This window comes from Eretmochelys imbricata, chromosome 16 (assembly GCF_965152235.1).
Source record: "Eretmochelys imbricata isolate rEreImb1 chromosome 16, rEreImb1.hap1, whole genome shotgun sequence".
Classification (NCBI taxonomy): domain Eukaryota; kingdom Metazoa; phylum Chordata; order Testudines; family Cheloniidae; genus Eretmochelys; species Eretmochelys imbricata.
Genome location: NC_135587.1, coordinates 23,417,031 through 23,435,265, shown reverse-complemented (window position 1 = coordinate 23,435,265; position 18,235 = coordinate 23,417,031). Strand labels below are relative to the sequence as shown.

Genomic DNA, 18,235 nt, shown 5'->3' with positions numbered 1-18,235 from the left:
CCTAGCCAGGAGCAGCAGCTTTGTGGCAAGCTCAAGCCATGAGCAGGAACCAGGGTGGAGTTGGGGGAGATTGATAGGGTAGAAAATGGGCTGGCTTTAACCTGCAGGATTTGTTTCCAAAATCATTCGCCTACACCCCTCCCCCCCGGGGCTCTTTGTGGGTCCCTTGGTGTCAGAGAGAGGGAGAGCAGCTTGCTCCCCAGCCGTTCAGCCCACTGCATGCTGCCACCAGCCCCGTCTAAGCTACCCCCGTCCCTGCTGAGCCATGCTCTGAGGACCCATGATGTAGCTTGCAGCCTCCGGCCACCCTGAGCCGGGGAGGGCCCGGGGTCTTTTGTGTGCGTGCTTTGCCGAGTGTGATACCAATTGTCACCACAAGGTGACGCACCAGGCCTGCCCTTTGCCGGCATAGCACCATGAGGCTGTAAGGCGCTAGGGGCCACGGACCACGCTCCCGGCTCACTGGACGTGGCCCAAGCGCGACTCCGGCCTACCCCATTCAAGGCCAGGTTTATGCTGCAGCCTTCGGCTGCCACAGCTCTGCTGGGCTGGGGTGAGACGAGAGGTGACCCAACCCCACGGCTGCTCCGGCCGCGCCGTACCTACGGTAGACCCCACAAGCTGGCACAGCTGAGTTTGTACCGGGCTGACGTGTGTCACCTGGGGCTTGGGGTGGGAGGCGGGGGTTGGTACCCGGCGATAAAGTGCCGCTCTGCTGGGGTAGCACTCCTCGTGTAGACACGACCCCAGTGACGCCGCGGGTTTACATGGGGACGGGGGGCTCCGTCCTTGCTTCTCGGGGCCGGAGTCCCAGCGGGCAGATCCCCTGTGCCCAGCACGGAGCCCCAGCGTGGAACGAGGGGCTTTCGGGGCCCTGGTATTTAAAATAAACACACCAGGCACACGCACCAGTGGAAAACTAATCTGTAATTACAGCACCGGCTCCCGTCCGCTTGTCCGGCAACAGGGCGCTGCATGGAAATCCCACGGCGCCGGGAGAGCAGAACACAGCATTTATTGCCTTCCAAGTCCAGTAACAAACCGCCTACCCCTCTGTTGTCCCACCACAAGGTCCGTGTGTTTCCTAGCGGACTGAAATACATCCCAGCTGGAGCTGGCCTGGTCCTTGGTGACAGGCAGCAGAGTCCACGCATCACCAAAGCTGTGCGGGCCGATCCATCCCCTGGATCTAACTCAACAGCCGCCCCTCTTAGTCCTCCCCTCTGCTGATCTCCCGCACGCCACCCTCCAGCCCAAGGTTCAACACATTCGCCATCCACCCCGCACGTCCTCAGCCAGGGCAGCATCACCCTGGGCACAGACAGCCCAAGGCTGGCACCACGCGAGTCTCCCTCCAGCCTAAAGGAGGGCCCCTGTGGTGCCTAGCCCTTGGGAGCGTGAAGTGGTAGCGAAGCCTTGCTCTGACTCCTCTGCCCAGAGCTGCATTTTGCCCCACGCTGCACGGCCCGTCCACCTGCAGCCTGCCCACTTCCCTTACTCCAACCTACAGAAGCTTTCACCATGCAGTCGGGGGTGGGGGTATATCTGCTTAACCCCACCTTGTCTAAACTGCACCTAACACACGGCCCTGGGCCTAGGTTACCCCTTTGCAGCAAAGCTCCCCCAGGGTTCACAGCATGAACTTTATGGGCAGCCCCCAACCCCCGCCCCCCACATTTCATTACTCCTAAAAACTGATCCATAACCTGGCAAACCGCCCAAACCTCAGACCAGTCCCTCCCCCCATGGTCAGAATGTGCAACAAAGCAGCTGTTTGCACATCAGAGCACAGCTCCTACACGCCTGTGGCTGGGGGGTGGAACGACCCACTACTGACCTGCCTGGGCGAGCGGCCCCCCCCTTCCGAGCTACCCTGGCATGGGCACTCAGAGGAGAGCACTGAGTTCCTCCCATGCAGCAGTCAGCGGGAACACAGCCGAGCTCGATGAGTAGGAGTCGCTTCCACAGTGTGCAGCAGGGACGCTGGAAGCCAATGCTGCAGGGTGAGGTGCTCAGAGCAGACTCCCCAGGGCGCAGGAAGAAGCCCCTCGCTGTCCCCAGTAGGATGCACCACCCCCGTCACATGCATACAAGCTGGGCTGCAAGGCTGGGAGGGTCTGGTGGCCATACTACAAATGAAACCAGGTGCCTCCTGCCCCTCCATTCCCAGGAGGGCCTGGGGGTGGGGGAAGTGGCTAGCAATGGATTTTTAGCATCAGCAGCCCTCCCAATCAAACCCTTAGATGGCTTGGGTCTGGAAGCCAGTGCAGTGACCTCTGTAAGGGATGGTCCCAATCCCTACTAGGGGGGATACAGTGAACTCTCAGGCCTTGGTAACAGTGGCTGGATTAGTCTGTACCCAGCTATTTATGCCCCTACCAAACAGCGGCTGTTCTTCGTGTCCCGTTAGCCAATGGGGATCAGTATGAGAAGGGAACAGACCCCTGGAACCAGCGTAACAGGTCCACATCCTGGACCTGTCTGTCCCCGTCAGATGCAGATTGCTTTGGGGAGACCGGTGGACTTGGATTGTCAATCAACCCAGGGTCATAGTGCTGCACGGACCGCTTCCAAGGGTATTCTCTAGCCTAGTCTCCCCTTCGCAGCTGGGGCTGCCTTGGGCATTTCAAAGAGCCTGCCAGCACCCCATCCTGCTCCCAGCCCTATCGCTGCAGAGTTTCCTGTTCAAGCAGCTAATACGTATTAAAGCTGATTCAATTCCCAAGTGGTCAGGAGTGGAGCATCTGAGGATTTGCACTTGTGCCCCTCTCCTCTGGGCCCCTGTTCTGTTTGGGGCTCGCTAGGCAGTATCTAATACCCCCCAGCCGAGAGACTCCTATCGCACAGTTTGGGGGAACGCTGCTTGTCACAAGTCAGACACCAGTGCTGGTGAAGCGGGGGAGGCTAGACCTGGGCCCCAGCTGGGCTTAGCAGCAAGGGAGCAAACACAGACTGGCCTCCTCTGACCAGGGTAAACAAGCGTCACCTGCCCTGGCCCCACAGCCAGTTCAGTGGGGCAGCAGCCCTGGGGCATCCCAGCCGGAGAGCAGTGGGAATGGCAGGTTGGGGCGTGGCGCTCCATGGGCGGAGGATGGCGCTGTCCGGCAGACACAGCAGCCGACCATGACTGGGGCAGGGAGAGTCATGGCAGCAAAGGAGCAGCGCCCTTCTAGAGCAGCGGGGCAGCGTTTCAGAGGGGTACCCTGCTGCGTGTGCGTCACTGGACTGTGCCCGTGGCAGGCCGGCTGGACGAGGAGAGGCCCTCGGCCACCAGAGGGCTTGGAGGATGGTTGTAGCATTGCTCTCCAAGCCAATGTCTGCAGCCCACGGCCTGTGACCATTTGGGGGGCTCCAGGGGGCTTGGACTAACCCGGCCTCGTCCTGTAGCACCCAGCAGCCTGTTGGAGAGGGCGCTACAAAGCCAGCCTAGCTGCTACGTGTTGCAGAAAAGCCAGGGGAAGCAACCTGCTTCCTGGGCTAAGTACTAAGAACTCTAGTTACCCTGAGGTCTGTGCCAATCTAAATTCTAACATCGGGTAGTGATGGCACCTGCCAGTTAACTGGGAGGCTAAGCAGGGACCCTGCTGAGCCCCATGACCTCATCCACCTCATTCTCCAGCAGCTCATCCTCCGAGAAGCTGATGTGTAAGCATGTTTCCGTGCCTGCGGAGGAGAACAGCAAGGTGCTGTCCATGGTGCAGGCCATGTCTGCCGGGTCTCTCACTGGGTTCTTGCTAGCCATGTCTCCAGGTGCAGGGGCCTCTTCTGAAAGGTGGCAGGTGCCAGACATGGGGGAAGCATGGCCGTTCTTGCCAGTCTTGTCCTTGCCCCATGCTGGCCGGGCCCCCTGGTTGGGGAAGAGCTCTGTGCCGGGGGCAGGAGTCCTGATGTCCGACTCGAACTCCGAGCTGGCGAGCGAGCAGGTGGTGACGTTGGTGAGACTGGATGCATTGGGGCTGGGCAGCGTCGTGGGAGCAGCGTTCTCAGGCTTGGGTTCCACCTCCAGGCTCGGGGAGGTCTTGCTCGACCTCTTCCGCAGGATGGCTGGGGGCGGGTTGAGCTTAGGGATGGGCTGCTGCAACCTTGAGAGCACAGAGCAAAGAGATGTCCGTGTCTAAGCACGTCTCTGCTGAGGCTCTGGGCTCAGCTGCAAGAGATCTCAGAGGCCAGCTGCCTTCTCGCAACCCTGCAGTAGCTACATCGGGGGGCAGGGGGGACCTGCAGCACCTCCCGCCCAGCCCCCTGGTCGCTCCTGGGGCCATGGGGGCAGTGTGAGGGGGAAGCAGGCTGGGGACTGAGCCCCACCCCCGCTGTCCCCAGCTCTGTGCAGAGACAGGGAAGCTCCAGCCGTGCCCGCAGGGGCCGGTGTGAAGGAGCCAGGAATGCGCTCACCCTGTCCTCTTCCTGTTCCTTTTTGGGTTAAGTTGTGCTCCACAGCCCCCAGCGCTCGGGGGTGGTCACAGCTGCCTGGCCCCTGGGCAAGACTCGCCTGCCTTTCTCCATTGCAGGCTACCGGGGAGCGTGGCCTGGCCCAGCCCCCGGGCTTGCCAAGGCCACTGGCCCAGACTCCGCGCTGAACGGAGCAGCCAGCAAGTGGGGGAGGGTCCCTGCTCCTCCCACTGCCTCGGACTAAGTGTGGGTGGCTGTTAACCAGCTGGGGGGAACAGGGAAACCGACCTACCTCTCGTCCTCTGCTCTGCTGCTCGGGTCGCCTGCCTTCTGCCTGCCGCCACCATTGAGCAGAGCCTGGTCGCTGACCTCGGAGCCCTCCACCTGCCGGTGGAGACCATCCTGCCCCTCCAGCACCACCAGGTGCTCGTCCCCGTCCGTGGCAGTAGGGCCCCTGCTGCCTTTCTCCAGGCTCAGGAGGTTGAGGTAGGAGGCGCTAGTGCCCAGCAGAGCCAGCGAGCCAGGGGCCAGCGGGCTGCCCAGGACACTGGCTGGAGTGGAGGTGGAGGGCAGGTTGAGTTCCAGGCTGTAATGGTTCTTTAGGTTCAGAGACAGGGACTGAGCCAGGGACAGGTTCTGCAAGGATCTGTCAACTGCCAAGGCAAAGAGAAGCAGCCTGGGTAAAGTGTTACCAGCCCCTAGCCGTGACGCTTCCCCGAGGCCCAGCCGCTCCCCTCAGGGCCTGGTCAGGCCCAGCAAAGGTGGGGCGGGGAGAGAGGGGGCTTGGCGGCCTTGGCCCCTATCAGTGAAGGCATGGGCCTCTGCTGGCACAGGGAGATGAGAGCAGCCCTGGTCCAAAGCCAGCACAGGCTCCAGCCCCAGCTAGCCAGGACCGCTCCCCTCCTCCTGCATGGGGAGAGGGAGAAAGAGGATGGCTGCCTGGGGCCAGAGTTGGCTTTGCACGTGTCCCCCACCATGCTCTCTGCCATTAGCCCCTCTGGGGCTGGTCAGAGGCTCTGTGAGTTGCGTTGGGTCTCAGTTTGCAGCAGCCATCTGTCTGCAGCATAAAATAACAAACCCACAACCAGCTGCCAGCCGCAGGGACTGCATGGCCCCTGGCTGGAGGATGTGCAGGCTGAGCTGCCCTGCCCTCGGGGTCGGGATGGTGTACACGGGCAGGGCAGATGGGAGCTCGCTCTGCTCTGTGGACAGAGGCCAGCAGTCTCCGGAACTGCCAACCCAGTGCCGCTCACAAGCACTGAAGGCCCATGGTCATCTCAGGCCTGAGGAGCTGCCGTGTGAAGCAGTGGAATTGGCCTTGGAACGACCGTGGGGCTAGGCCCAGGGTGGAGAGGCTGAGGTCTGGCGTTTGGTTCCCATCCTGACGTCTGACCAGACTCCCTCCATTCCCCATCTATGAAACGGGGTCAGAACTTCCCCTCTCCAGCAGGCTCCTCGGGGATTGGCGTACTCATATTGCAGTGCACGGGGGCACCTTTCATCTCCCATGTTAACACCCCCCTGCCTGCACCCCGGCTGAGAGCACAAAGGCTGGCTGGAACTCGGAGCGGCCTCCCTGTCTTGCTCAGCACCAGATGCTCATGAGGGGTGGAGGTGGGGATTCTCCATAGCAGCCTGCCACCCTACCAAGGACAGGTGTATTCCATAAACCGGGCAAAGGCAGGGGCTGGCCTGGCAGAGAAGGAGGGGGGTTACCGGAGGCTGCCTGCAGCAGGGTCCAGTCCCCGCCAAGAGCTGCAGCCCCATACACAGGGGCTGGAAATGGGAGCAGACGTTTCCCCACCAACAAGCAGCAAATTCTCATCCAGGCCAAAGTGTCACCAGCGCCATCACTGCTCAGGCTACTGGGCAGAACTGGGCCCTGGCAGGGAGCCGGCAAGGAGCCCTCTGCCCTGATTCGGTGCTATGCCGCGCTGCAGCCCATGCTGGGCCAGGGCAAAACCAGCGTGGCGGGGAGGGTGCTGGATTAGAGCAATTCATGGCTGGAGCCAGCTCGGTCCCAGCAGCATTTGCTTCCTGGGCTGACTCAGGGAAACGCTGGGGCTCTGGGCTGGATGAGCTTGTGGGCTGGGGAGGGCTCTGTGGCCAGAGTCCCCACGCCCTGGAGTGCCCCTAATGAGAGCACTGTCCTCTCCTTGGCTCTCAGCATCTGCCTGTAGGAGTCGAGTTGGGATGTTCTCAGCAGCTCCCCCTGGCGGTGGGCTGGAGAGATGTCCCGGCCTCTCAGCCCCACCACTGTCGGGAGGCTCTATAAGCACACACCCCCCCACGCCCTCCTACCTGGCTGTCTGTGCTGCACCTTGATCTCCAGCTCCTTCAGCTGCTTCACCAGCAGGGAGACGTGCTGCAGCAGGTCGCGGTTGGTCAGCAGCAGCTGGCGCACCCGGGCTTGAGCCTCGATGCGGGCGGCTGTTTCGGCAGCCAGCTGGTCTTTCAGCAGCTGCACCTGCAGGGTCAGGAGACGCCGATACGTCACCTTCTCCTGGGGAATGGCCAGGCCGCAGCTACGCTGCCCGCAGCTCCAGGGGTGCACGGCAACAACCCAGACCTGCACCCTGGCTCCCTTCTGTATGAATCTCTCTCCCCACCCCAGTCCGAGTCTGCAGAGTGGGAAAGTTTCTGTAATTTGGCTAGGATCTTTTTTTTTTTGACAAACTTGAGTCTGTTCTTTCTCCTCAGGTCTCCCCCTCTCTTTCTGACAGCCCAGGGTCTGGTCCCAGCTGGGTGCTCTGCCTTCAGAACAGATACTCCCACTGCGCACTTCATGCAGCATAGGTCGCTGCCACCTTAAAAACCAGGGCCCTGTGTGACCCCTAAATATCCCAGGGCAGATTCTTTGGAAGCGGGGGCATGCTCTTGTCCAAAACGGCCCCCTCGCTCCGGCTGTGCAGTGAACTAGGGCCCACCCCACGGGCGGCTGCATGTCAGTGGGGCAGCATGCACGGGGGTTGCAAAGCCCTTTGTGCTATAGGAACGTAGCACATCGCAGGAGTTGCTTCCACAGGAACTGGCTGCTCCCCTGCAGGGAAGCCCTCCTTTAGCTCCCTTCCCCCTACAAAAGGAAGGAAATCCACAATGAAATATGTCTGAGGGCCTGGGAATTCCAGGGGCTCCGGGACAGTTCGGCCCCACAGAGGCAGCTCCTGCAGGCTGTAGTCAGCCCCCCTGCAATACCTTGTCCCCTCCATGTACATACCCACCCCCCGAAGCTAACAGTGAGATGCATATTTGCACACCCAGGGTAGACGAGGCTGCTCTGGCCCTGTCTTTCTCTGTCAGCAGCCGAAACCAGGCAAACTCATTGACCCCCGCCTGGCGGCTGTGGTGTCAGGCTGAGTGGCTGAGACGGTTGTGATGCGACGGCTGCTGTGGGGCTGACCGTCTGCCCGCCATACGTAGGGGAACGTGCTGTGGAATAGCGATGCAAAGGTAAGGAGCTGGGACTCTTCCTTCTGAGCTGAAGCTATCCCCTCCTCCGATGGGCCATGCCAGAGCCCCTCCAATGGAGCCTAGTCCCCACCTTGTTGGTGTAGGTGAGTAGGTGCTGGAAGGTGGTCCCTGCCCATCATGTACTGGCTGGATTAAGAAAATAACAATAAAAGAGCAGCCCCCTGGTACAGCAGCTAGTTGGGGATTATGACTAAGGCTAAGATTTTGTCATGGTTATTTTTGGTAAAAGTCACGGACAGGTCACGGGCAACAAACAAAAATTCATGGAGCCCGTGACTTTTACTAAAACTGACCGTACAAGCTGCGGCAGAGGTGCACAGCTCCAGCTGCAGCCCCCACTACAAGCCGCAGGGCAGGGGCTCATAGCCCCGGTGGCGGCCCCCACCGCGGGGCTGTGTGAAGAACATAGCCCTGGCTCCAGCTGAAGCTGAAGAAGTCACGGAGGTCCAGTAAAGTGGGGGCAAAAGACATATCTGGCTTCAACACTAAGCTTGATAAGTTTATGGATGGGATGATATGATGGGATAGCCTAATTCTGGCAATTAATTGATCTTCGACTATTAGCGGTAGATATGCCCTACGGCCAGTGATGGGACGTTAGATGGTGTGGGATCTGAGTTACTACAAAGAATTCTTTCCTGGGTGGCTGGCTGGCGAGTCTTGCCCACATGCTCAGGGTTTAGCTATCACCATATTTGGGGTCGGAAAGGAATTTTCCTCCACGGCAGATTGGCAGAGGCCCTAGGGGTTTTTCGCCTTCCTCTGCAGCATGGGGCACAGGTCACTTGCTGGAGGATTCTCTGCACCTTGAAGTCTTTAAACCACGATTTGAGGACTTCAGTAGCTCAGACATAGGTGAGAGGTTTGTTACAGGAGTGGGTGGGTGAGATTCTGTGGCGTGCGTTATGCAGGAGGTCAGACTAGACGATCATAATGGTCCCTTCTGACCTTAAAGTCTACGATTCTATGAAGTCATGTAGTCCGTGACTGCCATGGCCTCCGTGACTAAATCGTAGCCTTAATTATGACTTCTGGGTTCTAGACCCACCTCTGACATGGACCATTTTTTTTTTTTTTGCTGGAGGGGGAGAAGGAGAGACTGTGCCTCAGTTCCCCACCTGTAAAGCGTTCATAGTCCTTCCCTTTCTAGCAAAGGGTTTGGGAGACAATGAAGCGAAGGTCTATAAAGTGCTTGAGTTCCAGTGCTCTCACAGAGCAGAGCACCGTTGTTGGGTCCAAGTCCTCGTCACGCAATCCTGCCGCTTTGCCTCTAGCGGCATGTGACGCTAAGGGCCACGTTCCACCCCGGACTGCTCTGCAAGACTCCCAGGGGCCCCAGCCAGGGAACAGAGCAAGGAGCAGTGAAGGGCTTGAGTTATCCAAGGGCTAATTCAGCTGGGCTAGTAGGAAAAGGAACCTCGAACAAGGCAGAGGAAATGGTTGCCAGTCAAAGGTCAGTAAGTGGAGAGAGAGAGAGAGTGTGTGTGTGATCCCCCCCCCCCCCCCCCGAAACAGGGCTGCGGAGCCCCTTACCTGTGCCACAGCCGCCTGGGTCGTCTGCTGCTGCTGCAGTAGCTGATGCTGGAGGAGCTGCAGGCAGTGCTGAGACGCCAGGGGGGCTGCCGAGGCAGAGGAGTACGGGCTGCTTGCACTCAGCAGTTGCTGGGACACAGAGGGGTAGATGGAGCAGTTTTCGGCATCCTGGGCACAAAGAAACGGGCTTAGTGACACGAGTGTAGCAGTTCCCAGATCAGCTGTTGCTGAGACTTAGGCCTTGTTTACCATGGAGGGTGGGCTCTGGCTAGAGTCGTTGGTCCTGCTCCCTAGCGTAGGCAGGCAAAGCTACTCTCTGCACTGGTGCAGCGTACCCCAGCAGCACTGCACTGATGTACTATGCAGCTTAAAACGGTTTTGCTTATCCATAGTTGGGGTTTGCACCAGTGCCTGGCTACTGACACTTGAAAACCCTAGTGTGGACGAGGCCTTCAGTATGTTGAACAATGTGCTGAAGCAAGAACAGGATCCTGCTGTTTGGCGCTGTACATGTACCCGCTCTCCCGGCTCCAAAGGGAGTACGTTTTCCAGTGACACCACTTGCAGTGAGTAATATCCCTCTGTGCATGTGTGTTTATGTGGCGCTCAGAATAGGAATGCAGGGTTTATGTCCCCTGGTACCTTCCCCTACTGGGAAGCAGTGGCAGAAAGTGGCTTGAATCTCCCAGCAAACACCCAATGGGAGCTAGTCTCCAAAATGCTCCAGCTGCCCAGAATCACCGACAGATACTAGGAATTTTGCTGTTTGGCAGCCAGAAACGTTTGCCTCCATTAAAGTGAATGATAGCAGATGGACTTGAGCCAGATCCGTTAGTGTATTAAGACACTGCAGGCAGACAACATTAATAATTAAGCAAAGCAGGCTTCCTCCCCCTCCAGTAAACCTCAGAGACCCAAGCCCCACCCCTGTCAGATCACTGGAAATTAAAATGACACTGGAGAGTAAATCTGACTGATTTCAGAGCTGCCCTTCTGGCTCATAGGTGAATGGAGGTGAATTTCCCTCTCTCGTGCTGGGCAGTTTCAGAACCCACAGGAGTTTTACACTCTCTCTCTCTCTCTCTCTCTCAAACCCTAGCCCCCTGGGTTAATGCTCTCCTGCCTCACCGTCCTAAATCAGCCCTTGTTTATACACTGCGGAGTGGCTCACTCTTCAAAGCAATCAATTAAAGCTTGGTTCTCTGGACACAGCACTCTAGGGTCACTCTTTTTAACCCTAGTCAAATGGACCACTAACAAAATACCGTCAGGTTTAGCCCGTTGGGTGCCCTCCGAAAGGAAACCCAGATTTAGAGGGGAGAAGTTCATTGGTGATTGAGAACCAGAGCTGTCAACTTGCAGCCGGGTAAGAGAGGGCGTCCCCTCATTGCTCGGCGGCACCTTTCATCCCCATGGCTCCCAAGGCTTTAGCAAAGAAGCCAGCCCTGCACAGGCTGTGAGGGTCCCCCCGATGACACACTGCGACTACGCAGTGGCCACGGGTGTCGAGCACGCAGCAATGCGTGAGGCAGGAGGTGATTGTCGCAGCCCAGGAAAGGTGGAGGAAGAATGTAAAGAGACAGAATGTAGCTCTCAGAGGGAATACCTCATTTAGCAAGGCCTGAGGTTAACACCATTACTCCTGTGAAAAACTCCAGGGTGTCTTCAGTGGGCAGCAGTACCCCCAGACAGCGATGCCTCAAACAGCACATGCTCTCCACGGAGGGGAACGAGCCACGTGCTGCTAACCACCAACACGCCACGTGTGGCAGTGAGCTGGTGCTCCTGGGAGGGACCCTGCTACAATCACTAGGGAAGTTGACGCGATGGCATTACAGACTGGCGAAGCTTCTCCACTTTTAGGAAGAGGAGGCCCACGCCAATGCATGGCTCTGGCACAGGAGCTTCCAGGCAGGGTGGGAGTGACAGCGTTGGGCTACACGATGTGTTTGCGCATTCTCTAGTGGGAGGCGGTTCAGATCGGGCTCTCTAATGTACCCTTCAGGGAGCCGGGGGGGCGGTGCCATTCCTCTCTTGGCTACGAAGGATTTCCACAGCGCCTCTCTAGTGGAACACCTGCAAGTCAAGGGTGTAAAACAAAATCGCATTCCACCTGGGAAGAAAAAGTGACCTCCCTGTAGAGAGAAGCCAGTCTTGTCAGCCTGCGGCAGCTCCCACTAACCCACTCTGTCCTGGGGAAGTGCATGGAGCCATGGCCAACCAGTCCCACTCGCCCTAAAAATTTGCATTTAAAATTCATTTCCTTCCCTTGGCTGGCGCAATGCAAGCAGCTGCAGGTGCTCCAGTGCCCAGCTGGACTAGGGCCAGTTCTGGATATCAGTCATTCAGACAGATCACCTTTGGAAGCCAAACCCTTGGAAATACCTGCAGTCCAAGCCAATGACACACATCCCATTTTCATCTGTTTCACTAGTCACTTTCAGCCAGACTCAGCAAGTGATGTGAGCATTTCAGTCAGCCAGGAAATGCTCACCGAAACAAATCTTCGGCTCAGTTTTTCATTATACATTATGTCAGTTTAATAGCAACATATTCACTGTGTGAGTTCAACACTGCGACACAGCTGTCTCCAGCACCTCTCTGGACACCACTATTTAGCAACTGGGCTAGGAAAGGGACACAGGAATTCCCATAGCAGATCAGATGTGGTCCATCCAGCCTGGTATCCTTTTTCCAACAGTGACCAGTACTTGATTCTTCAGAGCAAGGTGCAAGAAAACCAGACTGGACAACTGCAGAATAATCTGCTTACAGGGGAAGCTTTTTCCTAAATTATATCAGTTAGTTGGACATCTTATTGCCTAAAGAATGAGGATTTATAGTCCTTAGTTTTGGTCCTGTTTAACATTAACAGTGTGGGGTGTTCTCTTTAGCCACACAAAAATCTAACCCCTTTTAAAAACCTGCTGAGCTCTTGGCCTTAGTGATATCTTGTGGCAGAGGGTTCCACAGGTTAATGATGCAAACCCACCCTGGAAGGCCAGCTGTTTGCAGTTGCTGCATTCCCTGTTTGTTGCTCCTCTTCACTTCCCAGTGACCAGCTGCAGTGAGCCAATGGGGAATTACATTCTGTATAGCAAGTCCTACAGGAACAGTCCTCTATCAGGATGCTTTAGAGACATTAATGGAGCCTCAGATCTGCCGGACAGTGCATGCCCTGCAGGCAAGATATGCAGCGTGTAGGATGGAGCTGGGGAAGCCTGGACAGGTGGCTACCTGACCTGCCTCTCTACTGCAGCTTTCAAAGGAAGGGGCTGTCCTGCTGGCTTTCTGCCCAGGGACATGCTGAAACGAAGGCAGTTTAGCGTCCCGTGACTGCTGTTGCTGTGAACTGCCCTCCTGAGCGAGGCTGTGGAATGAACCCCCAGAAGAAAATGCGTCATATCAGTGAATGGGCGTCACTATCAAATTCCCCCCAGCTCCGCCCGTTATTACCTGACAGCTCTGTCCGGATTTCAGGATGCCCAGCTCCCCCATGGGGGAGGGCAGCTCTTCAGCGCCCCTCTCAGACAGACCGATGCCATCGGAGTCCACGTCAGCCTCATCGACATCCACGATCTTGGCTCCCCCCTGCTGGTGAACTTCAAGGGTGAGAGTAAAACAAATGAAGGAACCAAAATGCGAGCAGATCAGAGCAAGGAGACTGAGTGGCAGGGCCGGGCTGGCAGCAGAAGGGAGAGCAGCTAAAGACTAGTTTGGCTTTCCTTAGCCATCTCCACTTGTTGGAGCAAAGTTAACGGACAGGAAAAGTGCCTTGGAGGGTCAGTGCAGCACTGGGCTGGGCCAAGTCCTCAGCCCCTCAGGGCTGTGTCCACATGGGGGATACTTCCCTCCTCTGGATGTTTTTAAGGCACTCTGCTGTCGTTGCACTGAAGGGGCTGGAGCAGCAGAGTCTGTAAAATGCACGTTCTCTGGGCCGTAAGCCCAGCTGTGGACATAACCCATGGTCAGCGTTAGCACCAAGATAGCGATGCATCACCAGAGACTGTCCCCCACCCGAGAGCACCCAGTGCGCCAGCTGCCTCGGGAGGGGGCTCTGCAGGTGTCCCCGGGGAGCTGTCACCTTCTAGAGGCTGCTCTTCCACAGACTTGTCACTGGCGCCGTCCGCCTGTCCATCCGCGTTCTGCAGTGCGTGCTGCAGGCTCAGCTTGTGACACACCTCGAAGGCCTGGCCCACTGTCCGCACCACCCGCATGGCCTGGCTCTGGGGAGCAGATGGTTAGAGCCCTTTGGAGCAGGAGCTTTGCCACAGGTTATATCACGGAGCAGAAACCAGCCGTTCCCAGGAGACTCCTGCTATTCCCTGCTTCCCACCACGGCTCTGCTGATGGGGAACCATCCCAAAACAGAGCCTGGGCCCGCCTGGAGAGCCAAACTCCCCCCTGCCCAAAAGGGAGCCTTCTAGGCACACTTAGCAGCATGCAGGCCCCAGGAACCTCCATAAGGCTGCTCTGGGGCAGCGGTATTTAGGAGGCATCAGATAATAGGGACTAGAGCAGCACTAATCACTTCCCGTTTTGAAATGCAGCTGCCTCTGACTGGAGCTCCCAATTCTCTGCACAGATAATTCTACATCCCTTTGTGCCATTGTCTCCCCAGACAATGGAGTTTTACTCCTGGCTCCCTGACAGACTTTATTCCTTGGTTTGCTAGGTCTGGAGCGTCCTCTGGACAGTTATCTGTGTGAAGGGGCTGGGGCAGTGTCCTTCCTAGAGCTGCACTGTACGATTGTCTGCTAGAGAGAGTTTGGGGGAGTGCAGGCAAGCCTGAGTTGGATAAACTTTAACTTCTGCAGCCACTGCATTGGGAAGCGTTAGTCGGGATGGAGGTACGTTTAAGCCAAAGTTAATGAGCCTACTGATGTTGTTCAGCATCCCTAGTAGTCTGCTATAAATGGGATAATTAACCCTACAATATGTCCTTAGTTCTCCGGGTAAAATCTAGGATGAATTCTCAGCAAGACTCACTTGCCCCTTCGCTCTGCCAAGTACCCATCAGGGATTGGGGATGGGGGGGTGGGTTCCTCCCGGGATAACCCAGACCGTTACAAAGGATACACGCCTCTGAAAAGCTAGTCGCTGCAAATGACCCACCGCACCTTCTTTTTGGATTTGAAAACGTTGCATCTGAAGGAGTTGTTGGCGCCATCCCTTGCAATGTAACTGAAAATCTTTAGGTCCTGTGAGTCGTGCGACACGTAGAAGATTCTAGTTAGAAAAGACACAAAGTGAATCAGAGACACTAAGCGTGGCAAAAATCTAGATTCCAGTATAGCAAACGGGACACGGGAATCAAACCATCCAAAGTCAGGATCAGGCACAGAGCGGCTAGTCAAAAGGATCCCGGGGCAAAGGAAAAATAGGAACAGCCCCACGGGTCTGGAAGAGAGATTCCTCTTTCCTTCCACAATTAGCAAGGCCAGCGAGCAGCTAGTAAGATGGCACTTTGCATGTCTGAGAGAAATCACCTGTTTCTAAAGCAGGTACAAACTCTAAAAAGCTACAGCATTAGAGACCAAGCATCTCCCTAGCTCCTGACAGTGAATCTAGTCTCCAGCTGCCGCACCGGGTGTTCTAACATCTAAAGTCACATTGTGCCTAGCACTCAGTCAGCCCAGTGACATCTGGGCTAGGAAGTTACAGGGGGTGTTTCGGGCCCTTCCTGTCACATCAAAGGGAACAGGAACAGTCTGCATTTTGCTCTGCTATGGTAGCAGAAATAGCCCTTCCTCTTTTAACCTTCAGCCATTAGCCTCCACGTGTTCACCTGTTCTGCCTCAGCCCTCGTCAGCTGAGTGAGCTCTGCCACACAGCGGACAAGGAGCCAGCGCCCTTTCAACCGGAGAGCAAAGATCCAGGCTAGCCAGTGTCAAGAACGACCAGAGATGACCACCTGCCTGGCAGGGGCAGTTTCAGGGCAGGGGTTCCTAAGTCCAGGAACCCACCGCAGTTTGGGAAACACACTCTGCAACGAGCCACGTCAAAAGCCATTAGCTAGTTTGTCCTAGCCTACAAGGCAGAAAGTGGTAGCATAGGCCCATTATCATTAATGACAGGCAGATGGTACAATACAAAAGCCAGCTTCCTTCTGATGCTTCTGCAAAGGATGCTGAATTCAATCTCCACCCCATTCCCAGCTCAAGGGATTTTCAGTCCCCCCTTTACCTCCCCTACTCCTGTTAACCCTGGCTCCTTCCCATCCTCCACCTGACAAAATCCATTTCCACAGACCACGTTACAGTTTTTTCCACTCAAATTTTTGTCCATTTTATTCCCCACAGTTATTTCATTGGGTAAAAATGCACTGAGTAATTTCAGCTGTGAATGAGGAGGAAATGAGGGAGACGGGCGCATGCTTCTCCTTCCCCCTCCAGTTCTCTGTCTTTGAATTCTGCCTTGAATCCGCAATCAGGACAATTATCAGGAACATGGACTCGGCCCTGTAATAAGCAAGTTGTCTTCTTTCAAGATTATTTTAGTAACAATCAAGCTCCTTTCTAGAGAGTCTACTGAAATTACCCTCTCCCTTTGGCACACAGACCCGTCTCCTTTAAGAATGCCAGAAGGGAGAGGGACAAGAATAAGACAAATATCAATGGTGCCTCTTGGAAACTCTTCCCCACCATTCCCTGGATGTAAAATGTAGGTATCTGAGCTCCTAGTGCTGTGGGCTTTGCTCTAACGATGCAATTACTGGCTTAACAGATTTAACAGCCTGAACCAATTTAGGGCCTTTAGAAAGTTAGTTTTATAGATTACCTAGCATCATTATGGCTGCCGGGGAGGAAGGAATTCCAGGAAGGAATTCCATATGTCCTAAGGCAGCCAGAATCGAGAGACAGCTCACACACCAGAATTCAGAGATGTTCACTATCGAGTCTAGTCTGCCCACCTGACATATGGCCGGGGTGGGGATGGCAAGTGATTGGTTTTAGTCCTTTCAAGAGATTAACCTGAGATTCAGTTACCAGTGTCAGAGGCAATCAAAGGACACCCCTTTCCCCGTGTGTTCCAATCCCCTGTCGTTGAATAGCTGCCCAGGTGTTGTATTGTAGTTCTGCCTGGGGATTGAGAACTGGACCACATTTGGCTCCTGGGGAAGAAATGCTGCTCTCATGCCAAGCACAATGGCCCAAATCTCTATGACAATTTCCACTGTATGCCCGCCAGGCAGTGAGTGTGTACAGCACCTTCGGGCTCTCCCCGAGCCTGATGACAAGCTGTGGATTCACCCGTCATCTCTTCTTGTCCCATTGTACAGAAAGGGTCTGCTCTTAGCTGGGGGGTTCATCCCACCCAGCATTAACTCTTTATCCTCTGGGATGGAAACCCTCCAGCAGGGGCTCCGCTTGTTCAGCCCCAGTACAAGTGTTAACCCCTCAGAGCCAGGCGCAGCCTAGGCTGCGGTCACAAAGAACTAATGGACAAAGGGGCTGCTCCAGTCCCCCGGTCTCTCCCTTCAGTCTTCCCTGCCTCTTGCTGACGCATCCATAGCCAAAAGGCAGCCTGCACCCACACACCCGTTCTCCATAGACCAAAGAATCCCACTGGCTTTAAAACCATGTGACTGTATCTGGCCGTGGTCACATGCCCAGACCAGACGGACCATTGTGGTGCAGTGGTTAGAACAGCCACCTAGCAGACAGGAGCGCTGGTTTCTAATCCCAGCTCTGCCGCTGATTTGATGTGGGGGGAGGGGTAAATCACTGAAGTCCCCGCCCTCCATCTGTAAAGCGTGGAGAACACCTGCCTCCTGGGGGAGCTTTCTGCCTGCAAACGCTTGGAGATCTTGGGACAGACTGTAGGGAAGGGCACTGTTATTGTACCAGCCTTCGTATGGGTCAGTTTCCTCACCCTATCCTGTCCATGCTAGACAGGACGATTAACAAAGGCTGTCTTTGGGAGCACACGGCAGAGAGCACCGAGGCTAGGTTAGAAGGGGAAACGGGGTGGATTTTTCCTTAATTTCAGTCTGCATCACAACTAATTGTTCTTAGCACCTAAGAACAATGGTTTTCAGTCACCCTCCTCTTCTAACACAAATAACACGTATCTATTTTAAACTAACATTTTCCTAAAGGGCGGAGGAATTCTCCAAAAACATAGGGAATCAGAATTCCTTTCTTAAGTAATGTAGCCACCTCGTTAATTTAACACAGGCCTTTGGGAAGCACAACTGTGGCTAGGCAATAATTTGGCACATAAAAGCCATGCTGAATGCATCCTATTACATTTGATTGGTTGCCTCTAAAGCTAGCTGGCGCAATCCTCCGCAGCCTACCTGTAGACAGGATCGTGCATCACTAACATCTTACTCTCGTCCCAAGTCCATTCTTTTCTCTGTAAGTAGGGAAGAGAAAAAAGGAATAACACACCTTAGGAGCTGAAGCCACACTGCTCTGCCTGATGAACTGTTTGTAATGCAAACCCAAGGAGAACAGTGGGTTTTACCTCAACCAGAATCTAGGCCAGGATTTGAATATTTTAGTGACAGTCATTTGGCTGAAGAAAAGCTGGTGGCTCAGATGTAAGTGCACACTTTGGACCATTTAGCCCTCCCGCAGGCTTGAAAAATGGTCGTAAGCTAGAATTCGGTTATCACACAGACAGAGGAAGGGCAGGTTTGGCACTGGACTGACTAGAATTTAGGAGATTTAGGTACAATTCCCAGCTCTACCTCAAAGTTCATGTGTGATCATGGGCAAATCATTTCATCTCGATTCCTCAGTTCCCCATCTGTGAAATGGGGATAATGGTAATTCCTGCCCTACCAGCATGTGAAGGATTAGCTCATTAAGGTATTAATGTCTGCGAGGTGCTT

General features: G+C 55.5%; 1 protein-coding gene across 1 annotated transcript in view; it reads right to left on the bottom strand.

The window, feature by feature from the left end:
• Positions 1 to 3,568: 3,568 nt before the first annotated feature.
• The window catches only part of LOC144276098 (carboxyl-terminal PDZ ligand of neuronal nitric oxide synthase protein-like), a 56,959-nt gene continuing 42,292 nt past the window's right edge, over positions 3,569 to 18,235 (bottom strand). The window contains exons 4-11 of the mRNA XM_077835955.1: positions 17,696 to 17,754; positions 14,514 to 14,622; positions 13,478 to 13,619; positions 12,850 to 12,995; positions 9,394 to 9,561; positions 6,691 to 6,856; positions 4,682 to 5,042; positions 3,569 to 4,082 (exon numbers count right to left, since the gene is read on the bottom strand). Of these exons, the coding sequence (XP_077692081.1) occupies positions 3,569 to 4,082; positions 4,682 to 5,042; positions 6,691 to 6,856; positions 9,394 to 9,561; positions 12,850 to 12,995; positions 13,478 to 13,619; positions 14,514 to 14,622; positions 17,696 to 17,754 (1,665 nt within the window). The remainder of the gene's footprint in view (positions 4,083 to 4,681; positions 5,043 to 6,690; positions 6,857 to 9,393; positions 9,562 to 12,849; positions 12,996 to 13,477; positions 13,620 to 14,513; positions 14,623 to 17,695; positions 17,755 to 18,235) is intronic.